At 47.8% G+C, this 27148-nt stretch overlaps 1 protein-coding gene across 4 annotated transcripts in view; it reads right to left on the bottom strand.

Annotated features, from left to right (window-relative positions):
* Window positions 1–11179: 11179 nt before the first annotated feature.
* Window positions 11180–27148, bottom strand: part of LOC141277458 (uncharacterized) — a 67012-nt gene continuing 51043 nt past the window's right edge. For all 4 annotated transcript variants that reach the window (XR_012328875.1, XR_012328876.1, XR_012328878.1 and 1 more), the window contains one exon: window positions 11180–11315. Coding sequence is in view for 1 of the 4 variants with exons in the window: in XM_073798527.1 (XP_073654628.1) it covers window positions 11201–11315 (115 nt within the window). In the remaining 3 variants the exon portion in view is untranslated. The remainder of the gene's footprint in view (window positions 11316–27148) is intronic.

Here is a 27148-nt window from a genome sequence, read left to right as displayed (position 1 = left end):
TGCTCACTTTCTTTATTACGTAGCTTAATAAATGTTTGAACATATGGAATTTCTTTTGTCTTTCTCTTCCTGTGACAAAATAACTCTAGCTGAAGGATGGTATAGTCATTTAGGCTCCCACTCAAAGACCACCATTCCTCATTTTTCAAGAATGTATCCATACATTGGCCAGACAAAATTACAATAGAATTGCATTCTTTTCTTAGTCTTAGGTTTACAACTATAGGTTGACCAGTCTGCCAGGATTTTGCCCACTGGCTATCACATGGAACTGAAGAAGAAGCACTTCTTATGCTTGAACCATAGAACACTCACACATGGACTAAAAACAAAACAAAATCCTAAACACCAACGGAAGCCTCAAACCAAAGGAACCAGAAACCAAACAGAAACCAAAAACCAAACAGCTCAAGACTCAAATCATCTTCCAAGTCTCAACTTAGCCTGTGACCTCTGTCCAAGTGGTGCACCTTCCAAATGAGATTTCCTGGAATGAAAAGTCACCCAAATGGGAACCAAGGTTACCCCAAATGTACAGGGTTAAAAGGACCTCAGACTGCATGCCAGGGGAGTTACCACACGCTGGCTGAGGTGCTGCAACCTCCCAAATGCTATTTTTCTGGTTCCCCAAAATAATCCCTTGGAGTAAGACATTCAGGGCAGCCCAGGCAGGAGGAAGAGAGGAACGTCCTCAAGGCAAAGATGGCCTCGGCAGCTGGTAGGGTGTTCCCTCTTCCACCATCTATTCCTGCCCCAGAGTTCTAACTGCTGGGATGACTGGGGCACAGCCTTCCCAGGCAAGGGTCCCAGGTGGTCTGCCCTCTAAAGGCATTCTCCAACCCTACACTCTCTCGAAAGCGGCTGGCGTGGAGAAAATCTCAGTGCCCGACTGAGTCAGGGAACCCACAGGGGCCATCCCCAAGTCAGCCCCACATTGGGTACTAAATTTGATGTCGAAAACTCGACCACTGTGCACCAGTGCCAAATCGAATCCGAGAGAGAGTGGTTTGGAGGAAGTAGAAAAGAATAGCTTTACTGCTTTGGCAGCCAAAGGGGGACACAGAAAACTCGTGCCCTCAAAAACCGTGCGTCCCAATGCAGGAGGATCTGGTGAGGAGTTTTACAGCAATGGTTTAAGGATGCAGTTCCTCCTAAGGTTTAGTGTGTGTACAGGGACTTAACTCCCTTTAATCTGGCCTCAGATGGTCTCTTGATGAGCTTCTCTAAAGAAGACTAAAATCTTCTATTCTGTGGGGGTTTTAGGTTGCTAAAGAGCCCAAAGATAGGCTTACCTGTATCCCTTGAGGCAAAATCAGGATCCAGCCCCAAGGCAGCACTATTGTTTCTTGATGCTTCCTCACTTTTCTCTGCATCCCCTCCCTTCCCTGACTAGCAACCGTTCGAATCTGCCCTTTGGAAATCAGGGAGGGTCCTGGAGTCTCTAGTCTAAATAAGGCGCTGACACTACACCTAACTCAGACCCTGACACTCTCCGTAAGCAAAGCCCTGAGACTACTCCTAACTCATTCCCTGACACTGTACCTAACAAAAGGCTCTGATGCTAATCCTAAATCAGGCCCTGACACTGTGTCTAACGAAGGCCCTGCTGCCGTCAATAACTAAAGTCCTGACACTATCCTGAGCTAATATCCTCACCCATGTCTTACTAAGGTCCTGAAACTGTCCCAAAGGAAGCCCTTACGCTGTCCCTAAAAGAGGCCCTGAGCGTGTTTTTAACAAAGACCCTAATGCTGCTCCTACAGAGGCCCTTATGCTGCTCCTAAGTCACGCCCTGACACTGTCCCTGACTCAGGCCCTAAAGATAGGCTTCACATAGGCCCTGTTGCCGTACTTCAGTTAGGCTCTGACGTTGTCCCTACATCAAGCCCTGACACTGCTCTTGATTAAAGACCTGACACTGGTCCTGATTAAGGCCCTGACACTGGTCCTACCTAGGACCCTGATGCTCTTAATAACTAACGTCTTCACACTATCCCTAGCTCATTTCCTGACACTACCCCTGGCCTGGAACTGACTCTGTCCCGAGCTAATTTCCTGCCTCTTATCCTCACTGATGACTTAATGCTCTCCCTAATTAAGACCCAGACTAGTCCTAACTAAGGTCCTGACACTGTCGCTAACTAAGGCCCGGAATCTTCACTAATACAGGTCCTGCTACCGGCAATAACTAAAATACGACACAATCCTGAGCTAATATCCTGACCCATTTGTAAACAAGGTCCTGACACTCTCCCTAAGAAATCCCCGTTGCTTTCCCTAAGTCAAGCACTGACGCTGTCCCTGCCGCATCAATGACACTGATTCTAAATAAGGCCCTGATAAACTCAGTGACTAAGGTCTAGACACTATCCCTAGGTCATTTCCTGACACGATCCATGAACTTTACCCTAAACCTAGCCCTAGCAAGTGTCCTGCCTCTTATGCTAATTGAAGCCCTTACTCTGTGCCTAACACAGACCCTGAATATAGGCCCAAGGCCGTGACACTGTCACTAAGGCCTAGATGCTCATCCTAAATCGGGCCCAGAACTGACACTCAAAAAAACCCTAACACTATTCCTAACTCAGGCCCTGACACGGTACCTAACAAAGGGCCAGATACTAGTCCTAACGCAGGCCCTGACACTGTCTCTAACTGAGGCCCTGCTGCCGTCAATATCTAATGTCCTGACACTATCCTGAGCTCATTTCGAGGACCTGAATCTGTCCCTAAATAAGCCTGAAGCTGTCCCTAAGAGAGACCCTGAGGCTGTCCCTAACAGAGGTCCTGATAATGGCTTTAGCAAAGCCCCTGAGGCCGATCCTACCTAGGCACTTATGCTGCTCCTAAGTCATGCCCTGATACTGTACCTAGCTAAGGCGCTGACCCTAGGCCTCACTCAATCCCTGTCGCCCTTCCCAAGTCCGGCTCTGACGCTGTCCCTACCTGAAGGCCTGACAATGGTCCTAAATTAGACCCTGATGCACTAAGTAACTGAAGTCTTGGCACTAATCCTAGGTCATGTCCTGACACTATCCCTAGACCTTAACCTAAACTTGCCTTTAACAAATGTCGAGCCTCTTGCGCTAACTAAATCCCAGATGCTGTCCCAAACTACGGCACTGAAATTAATCCCGAGGCTATGATCCTCTCCCTAACAGAAGCCTGGAGGCTCGTCCTAACTCAGGAACTGACACTGTACTTAACGAAGGTCTGACGCTCCTCCTATAATCCTAATCCATGTTTTACCAAGACCTAAAACTGTCCCAAAGTAAGCCCTGACGCTGTCCCTAAGGGAGGCCCTGAGAATGTCCCTAACAGAGACCCTGAGAATGTCTTTTACGAAGACCCTAAGGCTGATCCTACAGAGGCCCTTATACTACTCCTACGTCACGCCCTGACACTGTCCCTCACTCAGGCCCTAAAGATAGGCCTCCCTTAGGCCCTGTTTCCGTACCTTAGTTAGGCTCTGACGCTGTCCCTACATCAAGCCCTGACACTGGTCCTGATTAAGCCCCTGACACTGGTCCTAACTAAGGCCCTGTTGCTCTCAATCACTAAGGTCTTCACGCTATCCCTAGCTCATTTCCTGACACTGTCCCTGGCCTGGAAGCTGACTCTGTCCCGAGCTAATTTCCTGCCTCTTATCCTCACAGAAGCCCTAATGCTCTCCCTAACTAAGGCCCAGATTAGTCCTAACTCAGGCCCCCACACTGTCTCTAACTAAGGCCCGGAATCTATCCCTAATATAGGACCTGCTGCCGGCAATAACTAAAATCCGGACACTATCCTGAGTTAAGAATCTGACCCATTTCTAACCAAGGTCCTGACGCTCTCCCTAAGAAAGCCCTGTCTCTGTCCCTAAGTGAAGGCCTGAGGCTTTGCCTAACTCAGGCCCTGAAGCTATGCCTACCTGAGGTCTTGACGCTGTGACTACCTCAGGCCCTGATCATGCCTTTAACTAAGGTCCTGTTGCTGACCCAACAAAGGCCCTGATGCAGCTCCTACATCATGCCCTGACAGTGTCCCAAGCTAAGCGCCTGACGCTAGGCCTCACTCAGGCCCTGTGGCTCTCCCTAAGTCAGGCTCTGACACTGTCCCTATCTGAAGCCCTGACACCGGTTCTAATTAAGGCCCAGATACTCTCAGAGACTAAGGCCTTGACACTACCCCTAGGTCATTTCCTGACACGATCCCTAGACTTCACCCTAAGCCTGGCCCTTGCAAATGTCCTGCCTCTTATGCTAACAGAAGCCCTTATGCTGTGCCTAACTCAGGCCCTGAATTTAGTCCCAAGGCCGTGACACTGTCCCTAACTGAGCCCTAGATGCTCTTCCTAAATCTGGCCCAGAACTGTCCCTCACTAAAGCCCTAACACTACTTCTAACTCAGGCCCTGACACGGTACCTAACAGCGGCCCAATGCTAGTCCTAACGCAGGCCCTGACACTGTGTCTAACGAAGCCCTGCTGCTGTCAATATCTAAAGTCCTGACATTATCCTGAGCTAATATCCTGACGCATGTCTTACCAAGTTCCTGAAACAGTCCCAAAGATAGCCCTGACGCTGTCCCTACGTGAGGCCCTGAGGTTGTCCCTATCAGAGGCCCTGAGAAGGTCTTTAACGAAGACCCTAATGCTGATCCTACAGAGGCCCTGATACTACTCCTAAGTCACGCCCTGACACTGTCCCTCACTCAGGCCCTAAAGATAGGCCTCACTTAGGCCCTGTTGCCGTACCTTAGTTAGGCTCTGACGCTGACCCTACATCAAGCCCTGACACTGGTCCTGATTAAGGCCCTGACGCTGGTCCTAACTAAGGCCCGGACGCTCTCAATAACTAAGTTCTTCATGCCAACCCTAGCTCATTTCCTGACAGTATCCCTGGCCTGGAAATGGACTGTGTCCAGAGGTAATTTCCTGCCTCTTATCCTCACAGAAGCCCTAATGCTCTCCCTAACTAAGGCCCAGACTAGTCCTAACTCAGGCCCCCACACTGTCTCTAACTAAGGCCCGGAATCTGTCCCTAATATAGGCCCTGCTGCCGGCAATAACTAAAATCCGGACACTATCCTGAGCTAACATCCTGACACATTGCTAACCAAGGGCCTGACGCTGTCCCTAAGAAAGCCCTGTCTCTGTCCCTAAGTGAAGGCCTGAGGCTGTGCCTAACTCAGGCCCTGAAGCTATGCCTACCTGAGGCTTTGAAGCTGTGACCACCTCAGGCCCTGATCCTGTCTTCAACTAAGACCCTATTGCTGACCCAACAAAGGCCCTGATGCACCTCCTACATCATGCCCTGACAGTGTCCCCTGCTAAGGGCCTGACGCTAGGCCTCACTCAGGCCCTGTGGCTCTCCCTAAGTCAGGCTCTGACACTGTCCCTACCTGAAGCCCTGACACCGGTTCTAATTAAGGCCCAGATACTCTCAGGGACTAAGGCCTTGACACTACCCCTAGGTCATTTCCTGACACGATCCCTAGACTTCACCCTAAGCCTGGCCCTTGCAAATGTCCTGCCTCTTATGCTAACAGAAGCTCTTATGCTGTGCCTAACTCAGGCCCTGAATTTAGTCCCAAGGCCGTGACACTGTCTCTAACTGAGCCCTAGATGCTCTTCCTAAATCTGGCCCAGAACTGTCCCTCACTAAAGCCCTAACACCTCTCCTAACTCAGGCCCTGACACGGTACCTAACAGAGGCCCAGATTCTAGTCCTAACTGAGGCCCTGAGTTGGTCTTTACCTAACGGCCTCACTCTTTCCCCAACTACTCCCTGATGCTGCCCCTACCCAAGGCCCTGACGGTGTGCCTAATTGTCTGAGCTGTCTTTCACTAATACCCTGACCCTATCCATAACTTACGCCCTGATGATGTCCCTAACGAACAGCCTGAAGTATCTCTCACTAAGCCCCCCATGTCTTTCTCTGAGGCCCTGACACTCTCTCTAATTAAGGCCTTGACACTGTCTGTAAGTAATGGCCTGATGCAGCTCCTACCTGAGATGCTGATACTCTCACTTAGACCTTGAAGTCTCTACCTGAGAAGCTGACACTGTCTGTAACTAATTTCCTGAGTTTTTCCTTAACTAACATCCTAATTTTGTCCCTAATAACGCCCTGACACTGGTCCTAACTACGGCCCTGATGCTGACCCTACCTAAGGCCCTGACGATGTCCCTAATAGACTTAGATGTCCCTCACTGTTGGCCTGACCCTGTCCCTCACCAAGGCCCTGACCCTCTTCCTAACTAAGGCTGTGATGATGTCTCTACCTGAGGCACTGTCACTGTCTATAATAACAGCCGACTCTTTCCCTAACACCCTGATGCTGTCCCTAATAGCCTCATGTATCTCTCAATAACACCCTGATCCTGTCCATAACTAAGGCCCTGAATATGTCCCTAAGTATGTCTCTGACGCTGTCCTTAACTAAGGCCCTGATGCTCTCTCTGCGTAAGACATGGACACTATCTATAATGATGGCCTGAACTCTTTCCCTAACTAATACCCTGATGTTATCGCTAATTGAGGCCCTGAAGATGTCCCTAATACCCTTAGGTGTTCCTCTGTATCACCCTGATCCTGTCCATAACTAAGGCCCTGAATATGTCCCTAGGTAAGTCTCTGACGCTGTCCCTAACTAAGACCCTGATGCTGTCTCTACCTCAGAATCTGAAATTCTAATGTCCTGACTCTCCCTAACTAACATCCTGACGCTGCCCCTAAGTGAGGCCCCGATACTCTTCTTAACTAAGGACTTGCCGCTGTCCCTACCTAAAACCCTGACACCGTCTGTAACTAATGACCTGACTCCCTAACTAACAGCCTAGTTTGGGCCCTAACTAACGCCCTGACACTGGTTCTAATTATGGCCATAATGCTGGTTCTAAGGCCCTGAAGATATCCCTAAGTAACAGCCTGAACTGTGTCTAACGAAGGCTCTCACGTTATCTCTAAGTGAAGCACTGACACTGTCCCTAACTTAGGCCCTTATAGTCTAAGCTGTCACTAAATAATGCCCTGATCCTGTCCATAAGTAAGGTCCTGAATATGTCCCTAAGTGCATCTCTGACGATGTCCTTAACAGCCTGAACCCTCCAAGTTATCTCTGAGGCTCTGACACTGGCCCTTCCTAAGGCCTCACCCCAGGGTTGTCCCAGGCTGCTGGGCGGTTTTCTCTTGTCCGTACCTCTAGCCAGCTGCCTGCCATCGGCCACTCTAAGATTCTGCGATACAGTGGTCCCACGTGGGATGTGCCTGTGTAGGCTCACCACCGGGAGGAGAGTCATGGCCACTCCGCCTTCCAGGGGACTGCGGCTCAGGGTAGGAGCCTCACAGCCAGTGTCTGGACACAGGGTTCTGTGTCCTTGTTTGTTGTAAATCCCTTGGAGTTACCGCTAACATTTTTGAATGGATATTGCCCCCTCTGCATATTTATAATATAAATTATTTACCACATTAAAATCCAGGAATGACATTCTTAGAACGAGCAGGAGAACACTGGATGCCCCCCCCCCAATGATCTATTACTTGGAGGATTTAAAATTCTAATGAGAAAACACTCACTCTCCTCACCCTCTTGGGCGTCAGCACAAGGCGGGAATCAGCTGCATCCTTTATTATCCCTCTGATTTTCCAGAACCTTTCCTTCCAGGAGAGATCACTGGGCTCTTCGGGAGCTGTGAGTGATGGCCGTCAGGTAAATCTGAGACTGAAAAGCAAGAGAAAGACAGACAGAGGAGGAGATGAGAATCGGTGACGGGGAGAAGCAGGGGCGTCCACGTTCAATCGCAGGCTGAGAGTCTGGGTTAGTCTCCAGCGAAGCTAAGGACCACCAGGGTCTGGCCCCACTGGCCTTGTCACCTGGTGTGGGGACTGGGGACAGCCAACCCCCCATGGCCACTCTCAGAGAAATCAGGGAGGTGGGAGGGCACCCCTGAGAGCCAGATTGAAAATGGTCATGCTGTGAAATAATAAGATGCCCTTTCAGAAAAGTGAAGACTGTTCTCTTGGTTCTCAGAGACTTGCAAATACTCTGTGTCCTTCTGGAGGCATGCCGAAGCCTTCAGCCTTTGAGGGCAGTAATGGGAGTGCATCTGGGCTCAAAACCATCCAGCACTCACTCCCTGAGGGTGCTGAGGATGACCCGTGTCCACCCCTCGGGTGCTGTGGGGCCTGAAATCCCCTGATCACCGAGGACGGGAGGGGCCACACAGACACTCCCCTGGACCACCGGGGGCTTGGCTGCTGGGCTACAGTCCTTTATCAGATACATGGTTTGCAAACATCTTGGGCCATTTTGGATGGTGGACTATCTTATTCCTTGCTCCTTTTATACACAACTGTTTTTCATCTTGAGGAAGTCCAATTCATCTATTTTGTCTTTTGTTGCTTGTGCTTTTGGTAGATCTAAGAAATCATGACCAAATCCAAGGTCATGAAGATTTACTCTCATGTTTTCTTCTAGGAGTTTTCTAATTTTGGTTCTTGCGTCTAGGCCTTTGGTCCATTTTGCATCTAGGCCTTTGGTTGATTTTGTATATGAGGTGGGGGGAGGTAAGGGTCCAACTTTACTCTTCTGCATGTGGGTATCCAGTTGTTCCAGAACCTGTGCTCACTGTTTGGGAGAAAATACCTGCAAATGACGTGACCAACAAGGGCTTAATTCTAAAATATACAAATAGCTCATACAACTCAAAAGAGAAAAAAAATCAAAAAATAGGCAGAATTTTAGAAGGTCTAAATAGACATTTCTCCAAGGACACACAGACGGCCAAGAGGCACGTGAAAAGATGCTCCACATCGCTAATTATTAGAGAATGCAAATCAAAACTACAGTGAGTTATCACCCCGTAGTGGTCAGAATGGCCATCATTAAAATGTCTAGAAATAACTGCTGGAAGGGGTGTGGAGAAAAGGGAACCCTCTTACACTACTGGTGGGAATGTAAATTGATGCAGCCACTATGGGAAACAGTATGGAGGTTCCTCAAAAACTAAAAATAGAATTACCATATGAACCAGCAATCTCACTCCTGGGCACACATCCAGACAAAACTATAATTCGAAAAGATACGTGCACCCCAGCATTCACAGCAGCACTCTTCACAATAGCCAAGACACGGAAGCAACCTGAATGTCCCTCAACAGATGAATGGATGTTGAAGATGTGGTACCTATATACAATGGAATATTACTCAGCCATAAAACAGAATGAAATAATGCCATCTGCGGCTACATGGATGGACCTGGAGATTATCATACAAAGTGAAGTAAGTCAGCCAGAGAACAACACATACCATGTGATATCACTTATATGTGGATTATAAAATGAGACACAAATGAACCTATCTACAGAACAAAAACACACTCACGAATATAGAAAACAGACTTGTGGTTGTCAAGGTGAAGACAGCAGAGAGGGATGGATTGGGAGTTTGGGATTAGTAGATGCAAATTATTATATATAGGATGGATAAACAAGGTCTTACTGTACAGCACAGGGAACTGTACTCAATACCCTGTAATTAACCATAATGGAAAAGAATATGAAAAATATGTATATATGTATTGTTGTATATATAAATCACTTTGCTGTACAGTAGAAATTAACACAACATTGTAGGAGCACGGACACTCCGGTCAGACTCAAGGTGACCTCTGGAGCCAGGACAGAGGCCCGGCCTCTCTGTGGGCAGGCAAACCCACACCGCACAGGCCCTGGTGCAGTGCCCGTTCCGTGGGGTCAGGTGGGTGCACGCAGGTCAGCCAGTGTCTGTGTGTCTCAGCCTGTAACCACAGACCACACTGTCCTGCTCTGCTCACAAGAGCGAGGCCAATGGAGGGACAACAGGGGTGGGAACAAAGCCGGGTCATGGTCTGGCCGGGTGAGAAAGGGTCCAAGGAGCGAGAACCCGGCTGCCCTTGCCTGGTGAGCCGAGAGCTGACGTCCACCCTGTGGGCAGCCCCTCTCCCCACGTCCCGAGGTAAGGCTGCCTTTCCTGCACCCTGGGCAGTGTCATGCCTGTGTATACAGCAGGACGCACAGCAGTGCACGCAGCAGGCCTGATGCCTGCCCTTGCCATGTACTTGGGGGCTTCCTGAGGGTGGAACATCCCGACAGGACACGAGCCGACCCCGAGCAGCATGTAGGGGTGAAGCGTTTGGGAGCCTCTGGAGGGGATCCTCACCTGTCTGCACAGGTGGACTGAGGACACCGACCAAGGGTGAGCAGGTGGGGAGCCCCGGAAGGGGCCTAGGACTTCCCAATATAAAGGACTTCCCTTTCCTCCCTGTTGTGGATGACTTGGATGTGGTAGAAACAGCGGGATTTTGGAAGTTCAATTTTCCACATCATTCCACCAAGAAAAACTGTTAGAAATAATAAATGAATTCAGTAAAGACACAAAATCAGTACACACAGCTCAACTGCATTTCTAAACACTAATAATGAACCATCAGAAAGAGAAAAAAACCCTATTTACAACCGCATCAAAAAGAACAAAATACCAAGGAATAAATTTAACTGAGGATGTGAAAGACCTGAAAACTTTAAGACCCTCATGAAGACACTGAAGAAGACACAAGTCGGTGGAAAGACTCCCGTGCTCATGGAAAGCAAGAATTACTGATGCTAAAATGTCCATGCTACCCAAAGCGGTGCACACAGGGAAGGCAGGCCGTCCTGAAATTCCAATGGTGTTTTTCACAGAAATGGAGCAAATCCTCCTGAGATGTGTGTGGAGCCACAAAGGACCCCGAAGAGCCAAGGCGACCCTGAGAAAGGAGAACGGGCCGCAGGCATCTCCCTCCCTGACTTCACACTTCATCACGAAGCTACAGTCCCCAAAACAGTGCGCAACTGGCTCAAAACAGGCGCACAGACCAGAGCGACGGGACGGAGAGCCCAGAACACATACTGAACGGTGGGGGGGGGGGGAGGGGGCCGTTAAGTTACGACAAGGGGGCCAAGGACACACCAAGCGGAAGGGCAGCCCCAAGGTAAACGGGCGGGGAAGACTGCACACCCTGTAACCCACGCGGCTCCACCGCACACCAGCCTGACTAAAAACCTAGCTTTGCACACCAAGGCCTTCCCGGGTCGCATGAAGACGGACCCCCGCAGCCGTCAGTCGCCCCCAGGAAGCTTCTCCCCACTGTTCCTCACTGTCTCCTCACCTGTTCCTCCGGCGTCGCCTGCGTCCTCAGGAAACCCAGCTCCCGCCAGCGTGGACGCAGCCCCACGTTGTCCTGAAGCCGAAACCACAGCGAGTCCTTGAGGAGACCGAGCGCCCGTCAGCAGCCACAACACGGCGGTGCCTGAGGAGACACAACTCCCCTCAGCTGCGCTCAGAGCGGGGTCCGCGGGGAAGGCGCATGCGCTGTGGGTCACAGAGGCGGGATCAGCGCCACCCTGTGGTCGGTGCGGGAAGTGCAGGCCGCCCCTCCCTCACGGGTCACTGGAGACAGAGACCCTGCTGGCAGAACTGCTGAACCCATTAAATTGTGGAAATCAAACAAATGAAGACAATATCCCATAACTTCTCCAAAGTAGTTAGGGAACAATGAATTGGAAACCATATGGAATAAAATGAATGTAGACACGAGCTTTACAACTTACACCAAATTCACTCAAAATGATTCAGAGACAAGTTTGAAATGCAAAACTATTTAAAATTATAGGAGAAAACATAAAAGAAAATTGATATGAGCTTGGGCTTGGTCATGTCCATCACAAGCTTTGTGGTTTTTACACACAACACAAAAAAGGAGTCCAGAAAGAAAAACAAGGGATTCTGTGGACTTTATAAAATTAAAGATTTCTACTGTGTGAAAAACCTCATTCAGAAAATCAAAAGACAACACACACTGGGGGAAAAAACTGCAAACATATCTAATAAAGAATTTGTCTCAAAATATACAAAGTACTACAACACAACCCATTAAAAATAGGGAAAGCTCTAAATAGACACCTGGTCAAAGAAGGTACAGAGATAGTATACAAAACTCTACCCAGGACTGTGGGGCAGAGAAACAGTGGTCCAGTTCAACTCCCTGAGTCATGTGTGACCCAGGACTAGTCCTGTCCTTCCTGGAGACCTCAGAGTGATGGGGAGGGAGGAAGGGGAAGAGGGCGGATTCTGCTTAAACCTAACTCTAACCCCGACCACTCTCACCACTTTCATTCAACATGGTCTAGGAAGTCCTAGACATAGTAATTACATGAGAAAAAGAAATAAAAGGAATCCAATGTCAGAGGAAAAAGTAAAACTGTCACTGTTTGTAGATGAGATGATGTTTTATATTTCATTTATTTATTTATTTATTTATTCATTTATTTATTCTGGGTGGGCTGGGTCTTAGTTGTGGCAGGTGAGCTCCTTAATTGCGGCAGGCAGGCTCCTTAGTTGTGGCATGCGAACTCTTAGTTGTGGCATGCATGTGGATCTAGTTCCCTGACCAGGGATCGAACCCAGGCCCCCTGCATTGGAAGCACGGACCCTTAACCACTGGACCCCTGGGGAAGTCCCGACATGATGTTTTATTTAGAAAATCCTTAAGATGACCCCCCAAAACAAATAGAATTCATTGGAAAATTCAGGTAAGTTGCAGGATGCAAAATTAACCTGTAGAAATCAGTTGCATCTCTATCCACTGGCAACAAACTTTCAGAATGAGAAATTAAGAAAACAAACCCATTGACAATGGTATTAACAAAAATGAAATACCTACGAATACATCTAACCCAGGAGGTAAAAGACCTCTACTCAGAAAACTGGAAGACACTGATGAAAGAAACTGGAGACGACACAGACAAATGGACAGATATAATGTGTTCATGGATTGGAATAATTCATATTGTTAAAATGATTCCACACCCCAGAGCAATCTAGAGATTTGATGCCATTCTTATCAAAATACCAATGGAATTTTATGAGAACTAGAACAAAGAATTATAATATGTGTAAGGAAACAGAAAAGAACCTGAATAGTCAATACGATCTTAAGAAAGAAGCACAAACTTGGACATATCACACTCCCTGTTTCAAACTATACTACATATGTAGAGTAATAAAGACACTATGGTATAGGAACAAAAGAAATACACATAGATCCACGAAACAGAATTGAGAGCCCCAAAATAAACATAGGCATATATGGTCAATTCATCTATGACAACGGAGGTGAGACTATACAATGGGGAAAAGATAGCCTCTTCAATGAATGGTGGTGGGAAAACTGGACAACTACATGCACAAGAATCAAACTGGAATCCTTTCTTATACCACCTACACAAGCAACCTCAAAATGAATCAAATACTTCAATGTAAGAGCGGAAGCCATAAAGCTCCTCGAGGAAAACATAAGCAGTATGATCTTTGACATCCGTCTTAGCAATATTTTCTGGATGTGTCCTCCCCAAGCAAGGGGAAAAAAAGCAGAATAAACCAAATGGGACTCCATCCAACTTTAAAGTTTTTCAATGGCGAAGGAAACCATCCACAAAAAGAAGAGGCAGCCTACCGAATGTGAGAAAATAGTTGCAAACAATATGTCTGAAAAGGGGTTCATATCCAAAATAGATGAAGAACTCACACAACTGAACCTCCAAAAAGCAAACACCCAATTAAAACTTGGGACCGAACATTTTTGCAAAGAGTACGTACAGATGGCCGAGAGACATATGAAACTATGACCAATATCATTTATCATCAGGGAAACGCACATCAAAAGAACAATGAGATTATCATCTCATACCTAAAAATTTGGCTATCGTCCAAAAGACAACAAATAACAAGCCTTGGCGAGGATGAGGAGAACCCTCATGCATTCTCTTGGGAATGTTCATTGGTGCAGCCACTACGGAAAACAGTACAGAGGTTCCTCAAGGAATTAAAAATAGAACTACCATATGATGCAGGAATTACACTTGGGGGTATCTTTCTGAAGGAAAAAAAACATGAATTCAAAAAGATATACACAAGGAGATCAGCTCAGTGCTTTGTGACCACATAGAGGGGTGGGATAGGGAGGGTGGGAGGGAGGGAGACGCAAGAGGGAAGAGATATGGGAACACATGTATATGTATAACTGATTCACTTTGTTATAAAGCAGAAACTAACACACCACTGTAAAGCAATTATACTCCAATAAAGGTTTAGAAGAAAAAAGAAAACAAAAAATACATGAATGCATCTAAATCACATCTACAATGGACACTTAGGTTTATCTTGTATGTCTGAACCACAGTTACTCCTTTTTGACAGTAAAATGCATTCCCCTCCTCAATGCCAAAGCAGATGTACAATTCATATCCAAAAGACCACAAAACAGGCCAATTTGGTCAGTAAAATTTAAGTTAAACCATGTATAAGCCAGAGTGACTTCCTCACACCTCAATATGTGAAGAGTTTTTTTCCCTTTTGATTACAAGTCTTTCAATAGAAAGCATTGATGATCAAAATGTCAATCCCTCAGTGCCAGAATGATTCAGCTGTTTGGCCCAGGTGTAGATCACGTCCCTCAGCGCTAGGCCTCCTTTATATTTGCCTAGTTAACCCACATTGGGGGGAATACTGATCAGGTATCGTGAACATGCTCAGAGGAATGTTAATGAGAAAACGCTTTATATAGGTCATACATTTTATTATTCATACCCAATTGTCACACAAGCATTGCACGTGTGCTTTTAGCAGTAGACCCTAAAGCAAACAGTGATACATCATGAGTAGTTACATTCTCATAACTCACTAGGTAATTTTCCTTTCCTCTTAAACATCAGGGCAAAATGAAGCCAACACAGTAACTTTCATAAATACACACTTCCATACAGAGGTGTCATTTATCCAATTGCTCCAAGTCCTAAGTAGCTTGAGGGGAAGGACTTCCCTGTGTCTGGAAAACACAGATCAAAGCCAGTAACAAAAAAAACCAAAACATTATAACCATATTCACCAGTTCACTCAATAACCAATCCTTCTGTTAACTTTTTATGAAGCCATCCGATTCTCCATTAAGATTTTTCATTTCTTACCCAGTTTGGCATTATGATATGAAATTTATCAGAGACCTGTGCTTGCCAAAAGATCCTTCACATAGATCTTCTTGAAGATGGAGCACTTTTGCAAAGTGTTAGAGCACAACAGTAACTATCTATAAATCACATAAAGACTTAAAAGGTCATGGTTAAACATCTGACCACAATGTAAATGACAAAGAAACCATTAATGCTGTTACATACAACATTTAAAAATAACTAGAATTATGACCGATAAAATTTTACCAGGACATACTAGCTTTTTAGGAATTCCATGTAATTTAACATACTAATCAAACATTTCTCTCTGAGATGGCTCAAGGACCTTCGAAAGCAGCTCAAAGTTAGCTGGAGATCAAAAGTACTGTTAGAATTGGCCAAACAACACTTATTCACTGAACCAAAGTAAAGAGATTTCAAAACAAAAATACAGATGACAGACAGGCAAAGGAACTCACAAGCGTTCACAATCAAAAGCAGCATTCCAAGGAAACTTTGGAGGGAGAATCCAAATCCAGGCTTGCCCTAACCCACTTCCAACAAAATCCATCTTAGAAAATCCTGGCCATGCACAACTCTTTCCTCAGTGTTTCCCTTTTCACAAATGTTCATCACCTTCTGTATCCATCTTATGTTGCCCTTATTTTTTTCCACATTCAGACACAACCAGCTCTACTACAAAGTGACTTTCTTTTCTCTTTGTACCATCAGCCTGTTACCTAGCTGCTCACTTTCTTTATTACGTAGCTTAATAAATGTTTGAACATATGGAATTTCTTTGTCTTTCTCTTCCTGTGACAAAATAACTCTAGCTGAAGATGGTATAGTCATTTAGGCTCCCACTCAAAGACCACATTCCTCATTTTCAAGAATGTATCCATACATTGGCCAGACAAAATTACAAGTAGAATTGCATTCTTTTCTTAGTCTTAGGTTTACAACTATAGGTTGACCAGTCTGCCAGGATTTTGCCCACTGGCTATCACATGGAACTGAAGAAGAAGCACTTCTTATGCTTGAACCATAGCAAACTTCACACACTGGACTAAAAACAAAACAAATCCTAACACCAACGGAAGCCTCAAACCAAAGGAACCAGAAACCAACAGAAAACCAAAAACCAAACAGCTCAGACTCAAATCATCTTCCAAGTCTCAACTTAGCCTGTGACCTCTGTCCCAAGTGTTGCACCTTCCAAATGAGATTTCCTGGAATGAAAAGTCACCCAAATGGGAACCAAGGTTACCCCAAATGTACAGGGTTAAAAGGACCTCAGACCTGCATGCAGGGAGTTACACACGCTGGCTTGAGGTTGCTGCACCTCCCAAATTGCTATTTTTCTGGTTCCCCAAATAATCCTTGGAGTAAGACATTCAGGGCAGCCCAGGCAGGAGGAAGAGAGGAACGTCCTCAAGGCAAGATGGCCTCGGCAGCTGGTAGTGTGTTTTCCCTCTTCCACCATCTATTCCTGCCCCAGAGTTCTAACTGCTGGATGACTGGGGCACAAGCCTTCCCAGGCAAGGGTCCCAGGTGGTCTGCCCTCTAAAGGCATTCTCCAACCCTACACTCTCTCGAAAGCGGCTGGCGTGGAGAAAATCTCAAGTGCCCCGACTGAGTCAGGGGACCCACAGGGCCATCCCCAAGTCGCCCCACATGGGTACTAAGTTTATGTCGAAAACCTGACCACTGTTGCACCAGTGCCAAATCGATCTGAGAGAGAGTGGTTTGGAAGGAAATAGAAAGAATAGCATTAATGCTTTGGCAGCCAAAGGGGGGGGGGACACAGAAACCTCGTGCACTCAAAAACAGTGTGTCCCAATGCAGGAGGATCCTGGTGAGGAGTTTACAGCAATGGGTTAAGGACGCAGTTCCTCCTAAGGTTTAGTGTTGTGTACAGGGACTTAAACTCCCTTTAATCTGGCCTCAGATGGTCTCTTGATGAGCTTCTCTGAAATAAAGAAGACTAAAAATCTTCTATTTTGTGGAGGTTTTAGGTTGGTAAAGAGCCCAAAGATACGCTTACCTGTATCCCTTGAGGCAAAATCAGGATCCAGCCCCAAGGCAGCACTATTGTTTCTTGATGCTTCCTCACTTTTCCTCTGCAACCCCGCCCTTCCCTGATTAGCAAACATTCGAATCTGCCCTTTGGAAATCAGGGGAGGGTCCTGGAGTCTCTAGTCTAAATAAGGCCCCTGACACTACTCCTAACTCATTCCCTGACAATGTACCTAACAAAGGCTCTGATGCTAATCCTAAATCAGGCCCTGATACTGTGTCTAACTAAGGCCCTGCTGCAGTCAATATCTAAAGTCCTGACACTATCCTGAGCTAATATCCTCACCCATGTCTTACTAAGGTCCTGAAACTGTCCCAAAGGAAGCCCTTACACTGCCCCTAAAAGAGGCCCCGAGTGTGTTTTTAACAAAGACCCTAATGCTGCTCCTACAGAGGCCCTTATGCTGCTCCTAAGTCACACCCTGACACTGTCCCTGACTCAGGCCCTAAAGATAGGCTTCACATAGGCCCTGTTGCCGTACTTCAGTTAGGCTCTGACATTGTCCCTACATCAAGCCCTGACACTGCTCTTGATGAAAGACCAGACACTGGTCCTGATTAAAGCCCTGACACTGGTCCCAACTAGGACCCTGATGCTCTCAATAACTGACGTCTTCACGTTATCCCTAGCTCATTTCCTGACACTACCCCTGGCCTGGAAGCTGACTCTGTCCCGAACTAATTTCCTGCCTCTTATCCTCACTGATGACCTAATGCTCTCCCTAATTAAGACCCAGACTAGTCCTAACTAAGGCCCTGACACTGTCGCTAACTAAGGCCCAGAATCTTCACTAATATAGGTCCTGCTACCGGTAATAACTAAAATACGACACAATCTTGAGCTAATATACTGACCCATTTCTAAACAAAGTCCTGACACTGTCCCTAAGAAATCCCTGTTGTTTTCCCTAAGTCAAGCACTGATGCTGTCCCTGCCCGCATCAATGACACTTGTTCTAAATAAGGCCCTGATAAACTCAGTGACTAAGGTCTAGACACTATCCCTAGGTCATTTCCTGACACGATCCATAAACTTTACCCTAAACCTAGCCCCAGCAAATGTCCTGCCTCTATGCTAACTGAAGCCCTTACTCTGTGCCTAACACAGACCATGAATATAGGTCCAAGGCCGTGACACTGTCACTAAGGCCTAGATGCTCGTCGTAAATCAGGCCCAGAACTGACACTCAATAAAGCCCTAACACTATTCCTAACTCAGGCCCTGACATGGTACCTAACAGAGGCCCAGATACTAGTCCTAACGCAGGTCCTGACACTGTCTCTAACTAAGGTCCTGCTGCCCTCAATATCTAATGTCCTGACACTATCCTGAGCTCATTTCCTGACCCATCTCTTACCAAGGTCCTGAAACTGTCTGTAAATAAGCCCTGACGCTGTCCCTAAGTGCGACCCTGAGGCTGTCCATAACAGGGGCCCTGATAATGGCTTCAGCAAAGCCCCTGAGGCCAATCCAACAGAGGCCCTTATGCTGCTCCTAAGTCATGCCCTGATACTGTCCCTAGCTAAGGCCCTGACACAAGGACTCACTCAAGCCCTGTTGCTCTTCCCAAGTCCAGCTCTGACGCTGTCCCTACCTGAAGGCCTGACAATGGTCCTAAATTAGGCCCTGATGCACTAAGTAACTGAAGTCTTGGCACTAATCCTAGGTCATGTCCTGACAATATCCAGAGACCTTAACCTAAACTTGCCTTTTACTAATGTCGAGCCTCTTGCGCTAACTAAATCCCAGATGCTGTCCCAAACTAAGGCCCTGAAATTAGTCCCAAGACTATGAAGCTCTCTCTAACAGAGGCCTGGAGGCTCGACCTAACTCAGGCCCTGACACAACACCTAACTCAGGCTCTGACACTGTACCTAACAGAGGCTCTGATGCTCGTCCTTAAATCCTGACCCATGTCTTACCAAGGTCCTAAAACTGTCCCGAAGTAAGCCCTGACGCTGTCCCTAAGGGAGGCCCTGAGAATGTCCCTAACAGAGGCCCTAAGAATGTCTTTTACGAAGACCCTACGGCTGATCTTACAAAGGCCCTTATACTACTCCTACGTCACGTCCTGACACTGTCCCTCACTCAGGCCCTAAAGATAGGCCTCAGTGAGGCCCTGTTGCCGTACCTAAGTTAGGATCTGACGCTGTCGCTACATCAAGCCCTGACACTGGTCCTGATTAAGGCCCTGACACTGGTCCTAACTAAGGCCCTGCTGTTCTCAATAACTGAGGTCTTCACGCTATCCCTAGCTCATTTCCTGACACTGTCCCTGGCCTGGACGCTGACTGGGTCCCGAGCTAATTTCCTGCCTCTTGTTCTCACTGAAACCCTGATGCTCTCCCTAACTAAGGCCCAGACTAGTCCTAACTAAGGCCCTGACACTGTCTCTAACTAAGGCCCGGAATCTGTCCCTAATACAGGCCCTGCTGCTGTCAATAACTAAAATCCAGACACTATCCTGAGTTAAGAATCTGACCCATTTCTAACCAAGGTCCTGACACTGTCCCTAAGAAAGCCCTGTCTCTGTCCCTAAGTGAAGGCCTGAGGCTGTGCCTAACTCAGGATCTGAAGCTATGCCTAACTGAGGCCTTGACGATGTGACCACCTCAGGCTCTGATCATGTCTTTAACTAAGACCCTGTTGCTGACCCAACAAAGGCCCTGATGCACCTCCTACATCATGACCTGATAGTGTCCCCAGCAAAGGGCCTGACGCTAGGCCTCACTCAGGCCCTGTAGCTGTCCCTAAGTCAGGCTCTGACGCTGTCCCTACCTGCAGCCATGATACTGATTCTAAATAAGGCCCTGATACTCTCAGTGACTAAGGTCTTGACACTCTCCCTAGGTCATTTCCTGACACGATCCATAAACTTTACTCTAAACCTAGCCCTAGCAAATGTCTGGCCTCTTATGCTAATTGAAGCCCTTACTCTGTGCCTAACACAGACTCTGAATTTAGGCCCAAGGCCATGACACTGTCACTAACTGAGGCCTAGTTGCTCGTCCTAAATCCGGCCCAGAACTGTCCCTCACTAAAGCCCTAACACTATTCCTAACTCAGGCCCTGACATGGTACCTAACAGAGGCCCAGATGCTAGTCCTAACACAGGTCCTGAGAATGTGTGTAACTATGGCCCCGCTGCCGTCGATATCTAATGTCCTGACACTATCCTGAGCTCATTTCCTGACTCATCTCTTACCAAGGTCCTGAAACTATCCCTAAGTAAGCCCTGACGCTGTCCCTAATTGAGACCCTCAGGCTGTCCGTAACAGAGGCCCTGATAATGGCTTTAGCAAAGCCCCTGTGGCCGATCCTACCGAGACCCTTATGCTGCTCCTAAGTCATGCCCTGATACTGTCCCTAGCTAAGGCCCTGACACAAGGCCTCACTCAAACCCTGTCGCTCTTCCCGAGTCCGGATCTGACGCTGTACCTACCTGAAGTCCTGACACTGGTCCTAAATTAGGCCCTGATGCACTAACTAACTGAAGTCTTGGCACTATTCCTAAGTCATGTCCTGACACTATCCCTAGACCTTAACCTATCCTTGCCTTTAACAAATGTTCAGCCTCTTTCGGTAATTAAATCCCTGATGCTGTCGCTAAATAAGGCCCTGAAATTAGTCCCGAGGCCATGAGGCTGCCCCTAACTGAGGCCTGGAGGCTGGCCTAACTCAGGCCCTGACACAACACCTAACTCAGTCCCTGACACTGTACCTAAATAAGGCTCTGATGCTGTCCCTACCTGAAGCCCTGACACTGGTTCTAATTAAGGCCCTGATACTCTCAGTGACTAAGGTCTTGACACTACCCCTACCTAGGTCATTTCCTGACACGAACCCTAAACTTCACCCTAAGCCTGTCTCTTGCAACTGTCCGGCCTCTTATGCTAACTGAAGCCCTTATGCTGTGCCTAATTCAGGCCCTGAATTTAGTCCCAAGGACGTGACACTGTCCCTAATTGAGGCCTAGATGCTCTTCCTAAATCTGGCCCAGAACCTGACACTGTCTCTAACTAAGAATCTGTCCCTAATATTCCGGCCCTGCTGCCGGAATCTGTTCCTAATATAGGCCCTGCTGCCGGCAATAACTAAAATCCGGGCACTATCCTGAGCTAATATCCTGACGCATCTCTAAGCAAGGCCTGACACTGTCCCTAAGAAAGCCCTGTCACTGTCCCAAAGTGAAGGCCTGAGGCTGTGCCTAACTCAGGCCCTGAAGCTATGCCTAACTGAGGCCTTGACGATGTGACCACCTCAGGCCTGATCATGTCTTTAACTAAGATCTTATTGCTAACCCAACAAAGGCCCTGATGCAGCTCCTACATCATGCCTTGACAGTGTCCCCAGGTAAGGGCTTGACTCTAGACCTCACTCAGGTGCTGTTGCTCTCCCTTAGTCAAGCACTGGAGCTGTCTCTACCTGAAGCCATGATACAGGTTCTACATAAGACCCTGATACTCTCAGTTTCTAAGGTCTTGACACTATACCTAGGTCATTTCCTGACACGATCCATAAACTTTACCCTAAACCTAGCCCTAGAAAATGTCTGGCCTCTGATGCTAATTAAAGCCCTTACTCTGTGCTTAACACAGACACTGAATTTATGCTCAAAGCCATGACACTGTCCGTAACTGAGACCTAGATGCTCGTCCTAAATCCGGCCCAGAACTGTCCCTCACTAAAGCCCTAACACTATTCCATATCAGGCCCTGACACAGTACCTAACAGAGGCCCAGATGCTAGTCCTAACGCAGGCCCTGACACTATGTGTAACTATGGCCCTGCTGCCTTCAATATCTAATGTCCTGACATTATCCTGAGCTAATATCATGACCCATGTCTTACAAGGTCCTGAAACTCTCCCAAAATAAGCCCCGACGCTGTCCCTAAGTGAGGCCCTGAGGGTGTCCCTATCAGAAGCCCTGAGAAGATCTTTAACGAAGACCATAATGCTGATCCTACAAAGGCCCTTATACTACTCCTACGTCGTGTCCTGACACTGTCCCTCACACAGGCCCTAAAGATAGGCCTCAGTGAGGCCCTGTTGCCGTACCTAAGTTAGGATCTGATGCTGTCGCTACATCAAGCCCTGACACTGGTCCTGATTAAGGCCCTGACACTGGTCCTAACTAAGGCCCTGATGCTCTCAATAACTGAGGTCTTCACGCTATCCCTAGATCATTTCCTGACCCTATCCCTGATCAGGAAGCTGACTGTGTCCCAAGCTAATTTCTTGCCTCTTGTCCTCACTGAAGCCCTGATGCTCTCCGTAACTAAGGCCCAGACTAGTCCTAACTAAGTCTCTGACACTGTCTCTAACTAAGGCCCGGAATCTGTCCCTAATACAGGCCCTGCTGCTGTCAATAACTAAAATCCAGATACTATCCTGAGTTAATAATCTGACCCTTTTCTAACCAAGGTCTTGACACTGTCCCTAAGAAAGCCCTGTCTCTGTCCCTAAGTGAAGGCCTGAGGCTGTGCCTAACTCTGGCCCTGAAGCTATGCCTACCTGAGGCCTTGCCGCTGTGACTACCTCAGGCCCTGATCATGCCGTTAACTAAGACCCTCTTGCTTACCCAACAAAGGCCCTGATGCACCTCCTACATCATGCCCTGAGAGTGTGCCCAGCTAAGGGCCTGACGCTAGGCCTCACTCAGGCCCTGTTGCTCTCCCTAAGTCAAGCACTGGAGCTGTCTCTACCTAAAGCCATGATACTGTTTCTACATAATGCCCTGATACTCTCAGTGACTAAGGTCTTGACACTCTCCCTAGGTCATTTCTTGACATGATCCGTAAACTTTACCCTAAACCTAGCCCTAGCAAATGTCCGGCCTCTTATGCTAATTGAAGCCCTTACTCTGTGCCTAACACAGACACTGAATTTAGGCCCAGGGCCATGACACTGTCCCTAACTGAGGCCTAGTTGCTCGTCCTAAATCCGGCCCAGAACTGTCCCTCACTAAAGCCCTAACACTATTCCCAACTCAGGCCCTGACACGGTACCTAAAAGAGGCCCAGATGCTAGTTCCTAACGCAGGCCCTGACATTGCGTCTAACTAAGGCCCTGCTGCCGTCAATACCTAAAATCCTGAGATTATCCTGAGCTAATATCCTGACACATGTCTTACCAAGGTCCTGAAACTGTCCCAAAGTAAGATCTGACTTTGTCCCTAAGTGAGGCCCTGAGGCTGTCCCTATCAGAGGCCCTGAGCATGTGTTTAATGAAGACCCTTGTGCTGATCCTACAAAGGCCCTTATACTACTCCAACGTGATGCCCTGACACTGTCCCTAATTCAGGCCCTAAAGATAGTCCTCACTTAGTCTTGTTGCCGTACCTTAGTTAGGCTCTGACCCGTCCCTGCCCTACATCAAGCCCTGACACTGGTCCTGATTAGCTCCTCACACACTGGTCCTAACTAAGGCCCTGATGCTCTCAATAACTAAGGTCTTCACGCTATCCCTAGCTCATTTCCTGACACTATCCCTGGCCTGGAAGCTGACTCTGTCCCGACCTAACTTCCTGCCTCTTATCCTCAGTGAAGCCCTAATGCTCTCCTCTAACTAAGGCCCAGATTAGTCCTAACTAAGGCCCTGACACTGTCTCTAACTAAGGCCCGAAATCTATCCCTAATATAGGACCTGCTGCCGGCAATAACTAAATCCGGACACTATCCTGAGTTAGGATCTGACCCATTTCTAACCAAGGTCCTGACACTGTCCCTAAGAAAGCCCTGTCTCTGTCCCTAAGTGAAGGCCTGAGGCTGTGCCTAACTCAGGCTCCTGAAGCTATGCCTAACTGAGGCCTTGAAGCTGTGACCAACTCAGGCCCTGATCATGTCTTTAACTAAGACCCTATTGTTGACCCAACAAAGGCCCTGATGCAGTTCCTACATCGTGCCCTGACAGTGTCCCCAGCTAAGGGTCTGATGCTAGGCCTAAATCAATATTAGTAAGTATAAGTAAGTATACTGCGTGTCTACATGCAAAAGCGGGCCTGATGGCACAAGGCGTTTTTCCCATTTTGAAAGTTCTATTCATGGGGCCTTGAATTCCCCGGAGAGGCATACTGTTCACGGCTCTGTAGAAACTGTAGGTTTGGCTCTGGGAAGAATGGGGTTTTCTCTACTAAAACATGGTGCTTCCAAGGCCTGGTTGGGAGCTGTTGCTGCCACTCTCTATACCTACGTGAAGACCAAAAGTCAGCCGTTGCCTCAAGGTAAGTCCCTGAATTGCCCTGCTGAAGCGGAGGGCATGCAGCAGTTTCAAAATGGACGTCGTCGCAGTGCAGGAAGGCTTTTTTTTTTTTTTCTTTGTACACGGGCCTCTCACTGTTTGTGTCTCATCCCGTTCCGGACAGAGACTACAGACGCGCAGGCTCAGCGGCTCTTGGCTCTCGGGTCTATTCACTCCGGGGCATGTTGGAACTTCCCGGTCCGGGGCACGAACTCGTGTCTCCTGCATCGGCAGGCAGACCCTCCACCACTGCGCCACCAGGGAAGCCCGAAGTTCTGCATTAGTTTAACGTTAGGACACTTTTCCGGACACATAGAACACTCGCGTGGGCACCCTATTCCCTGCAAGGACACTGAGTAGCGGCAGGCTCCACTGTTCTGCTCAGAAACATCCAGGCCCGGAAGCCATTCCCAGTCACTCTATGTATGCCGAGTGTAGGGAAACACACTGCACTCTTCCTTGGGACAGCTAGATTTCCTCAGCACGCCAACAGCTCCAGGAAGTCTGTTCTCGTTCACGTCCTACATGCCATATAGAAGTCTTCCTCTTGCCCTCATCTGAGTCTGCACCTGGAAAAACCATCTGCTTCGCATTCCTTTCTAAGAACTCATACTCGAAGACACCATACCCATGAGGACATAGCCGGCATGCATTCCTACTGTAATTAAAGCAGAGCTCTTCCTGTTAACTGCAGCATTTAAGAAGAGACTAAGGACTCGAGAGCCTACTTAGAGCGTTCTCTGGATGAGGGAGTTCCCTGCATGTTGAACACCCTGTGAAGAAAAGTTGATTCAGGGGGGGGGACTAGTGTGTAGACTAGAGCCTCCTTTGACTTGTGAGAAAACACATAAGGGTATAGGCTGCATGTTCACTGGAAATGGGGGCCAGATCACAGAAATCTTCCCTGTCTCATTTATTTCCCCCCTTTTTTTTGGCAATATGCGGGCCTCTAACGTTGTGGCCTCTCCCGTTGCAGATCACAGGCTCCAGAAGCCCAGCGCCCAGTGGCCTGGCTCACGGGCCCCGCCGCTCTGCGTCCTGTGGCATTTTCCTCAACTGGGCTACAAACCCGTGTCAACGACTTCGGCAGGCGGACTCTCAACCACTGTGCCACAGGGAACCCCGCTTGCCCATTTTGAAAGGTCCATCATGCTGTCTGGAAACTTCCTAAAGTACAGGTTTCTAATGGCCTGTAGTAAGTGTAGGCAGTACTCTGGGAACAAAGGAATTTTCCGCTAAATATACAGGGTGCTACCGTAGCCTGTTTAGGAGCAGGCATATGATTATAGGCCTAACTTGAGCCTGCCTTGGTTGACGCAGTTCGCTAAACGGCAGGACAACCTGCGAATAGAAGTTCATTCAGGGAAGGACCCATTGTGTATCTTGTGGGTAGAAAGGCTGCTTGTGTTCCACTCTGCAACTAATGGAGACTTCTTCGTGTAACACTGGCAGTGTTTCGGGTAGAGAGGAAAGCTTATGCTATAGCCTTAACTAGAGCCTGGTCTTGTTGAGGCAGTTTGCTACACGCAGAAGGCCCTCCGAAAGAAGTTGATTCATGTAAGGGCCCATTATGACCTTGTGTGTCCTTTAGAAATCTTAAATTTACAGGTAAAATGTATACTGCGTGTCTACCTGCAAATGTGGCCTGATGGCACAAGGCTATGTTTCCCATTTTGAAAGTTCTATTCATGGGGCTTGAATTTCCCGGAGAGGCATACTGTTCACGGCTCTGTAGAAACTGTAGGCTTGGCTCTGGGAAGAAATGGGGTTTTCTCTACTAAAACATGGTGCTTCCAAGGCCTGGTTGGGAGCTCATGCTGCTATTCTCTATACCTACGTGAAGACCAAAAGTCACCGTTGCCTCGAGGTAAGATCCCTGAATTGCCTGCTGAAGCGGAGGCATGCAGCAGTTTCAAAATGGACGTCGTCGCAGTGCAGGAAGGCTTTTTTTTTTTTTTTTTCTTTGTACACGGACAACTGGGCCTCTACTGTTGTGGCCTCTCCCGTTCTGGAGCAGAGACTACAGACTCGCAGGCTCAGCGGCCTTGGCTCTCGGCCTATTCACTCCGGGCATGTTGGAACTTCCCGGTCCGGGGCACGAAAGCTCGTGTCTCCTGCATCGGCAGGACCCTCGCACCACTCACCACGGCGCGGAACCAGTCAGGAAGCCCCTAAGTTCTGCATTAGTTTAACGTTAGGACACTTTTCCGGACACATAGAACACTCGTGTGGGCACCCTATTCCCTGCAAGGACACTGAGTAGCGGAAGGCAGGCTCCACTGTTCTGCTCAGAAACATCCAGGCCCGGAAGCCCTTCCCAGTCACTCTGTGTATGCTGACAGTAGGGAACACACTGCACTCTTCCTTGGGACAGCTAGATTTCCTCAGCACGCCAACAGCTCCAGCAAAGTCTCTTGTTCACATCCTAACATGGCCATAGAAGTCTTCCTCATTGCCCTCATCTGAGCTGCACCTGGATAAACAATCTCTTCTTCGCAGTTTTTCTAAGAACTCATAACAGAAGACACGATCCAACAGGAGATAGCCTGCATGTCATTCCTACTGTAATTAAAGCAGAGTCTCTTCCTGTTAAAACTGTAGCATTTAAGAAGAGACTAAGGCCCAGAGAGCCCTACTTAGAACTTTCCTTGGATGAGGGAGATTCGCTTGGGAGGGGAGACTAATGTCTACCTGCAAATGCGGACCTGTTGGCACAAGCCGTGTTTCCTAATTAGTCCCAAGGCTGTGACACTTTCTCTAACTAGGCCTGCATGGCTCGTCTTAAGTCAGGGCATAATGTTGTCTGTATCTAAGGCCTG

The sequence above is a fragment of the Tursiops truncatus genome, chromosome 21, assembly GCF_011762595.2.
Source record: "Tursiops truncatus isolate mTurTru1 chromosome 21, mTurTru1.mat.Y, whole genome shotgun sequence".
Lineage (NCBI taxonomy): Eukaryota > Metazoa > Chordata > Mammalia > Artiodactyla > Delphinidae > Tursiops > Tursiops truncatus.
The sequence above is the reverse complement of the archived record's forward strand: the minus strand, read 5'-3'. Positions and strand labels throughout refer to the sequence as shown.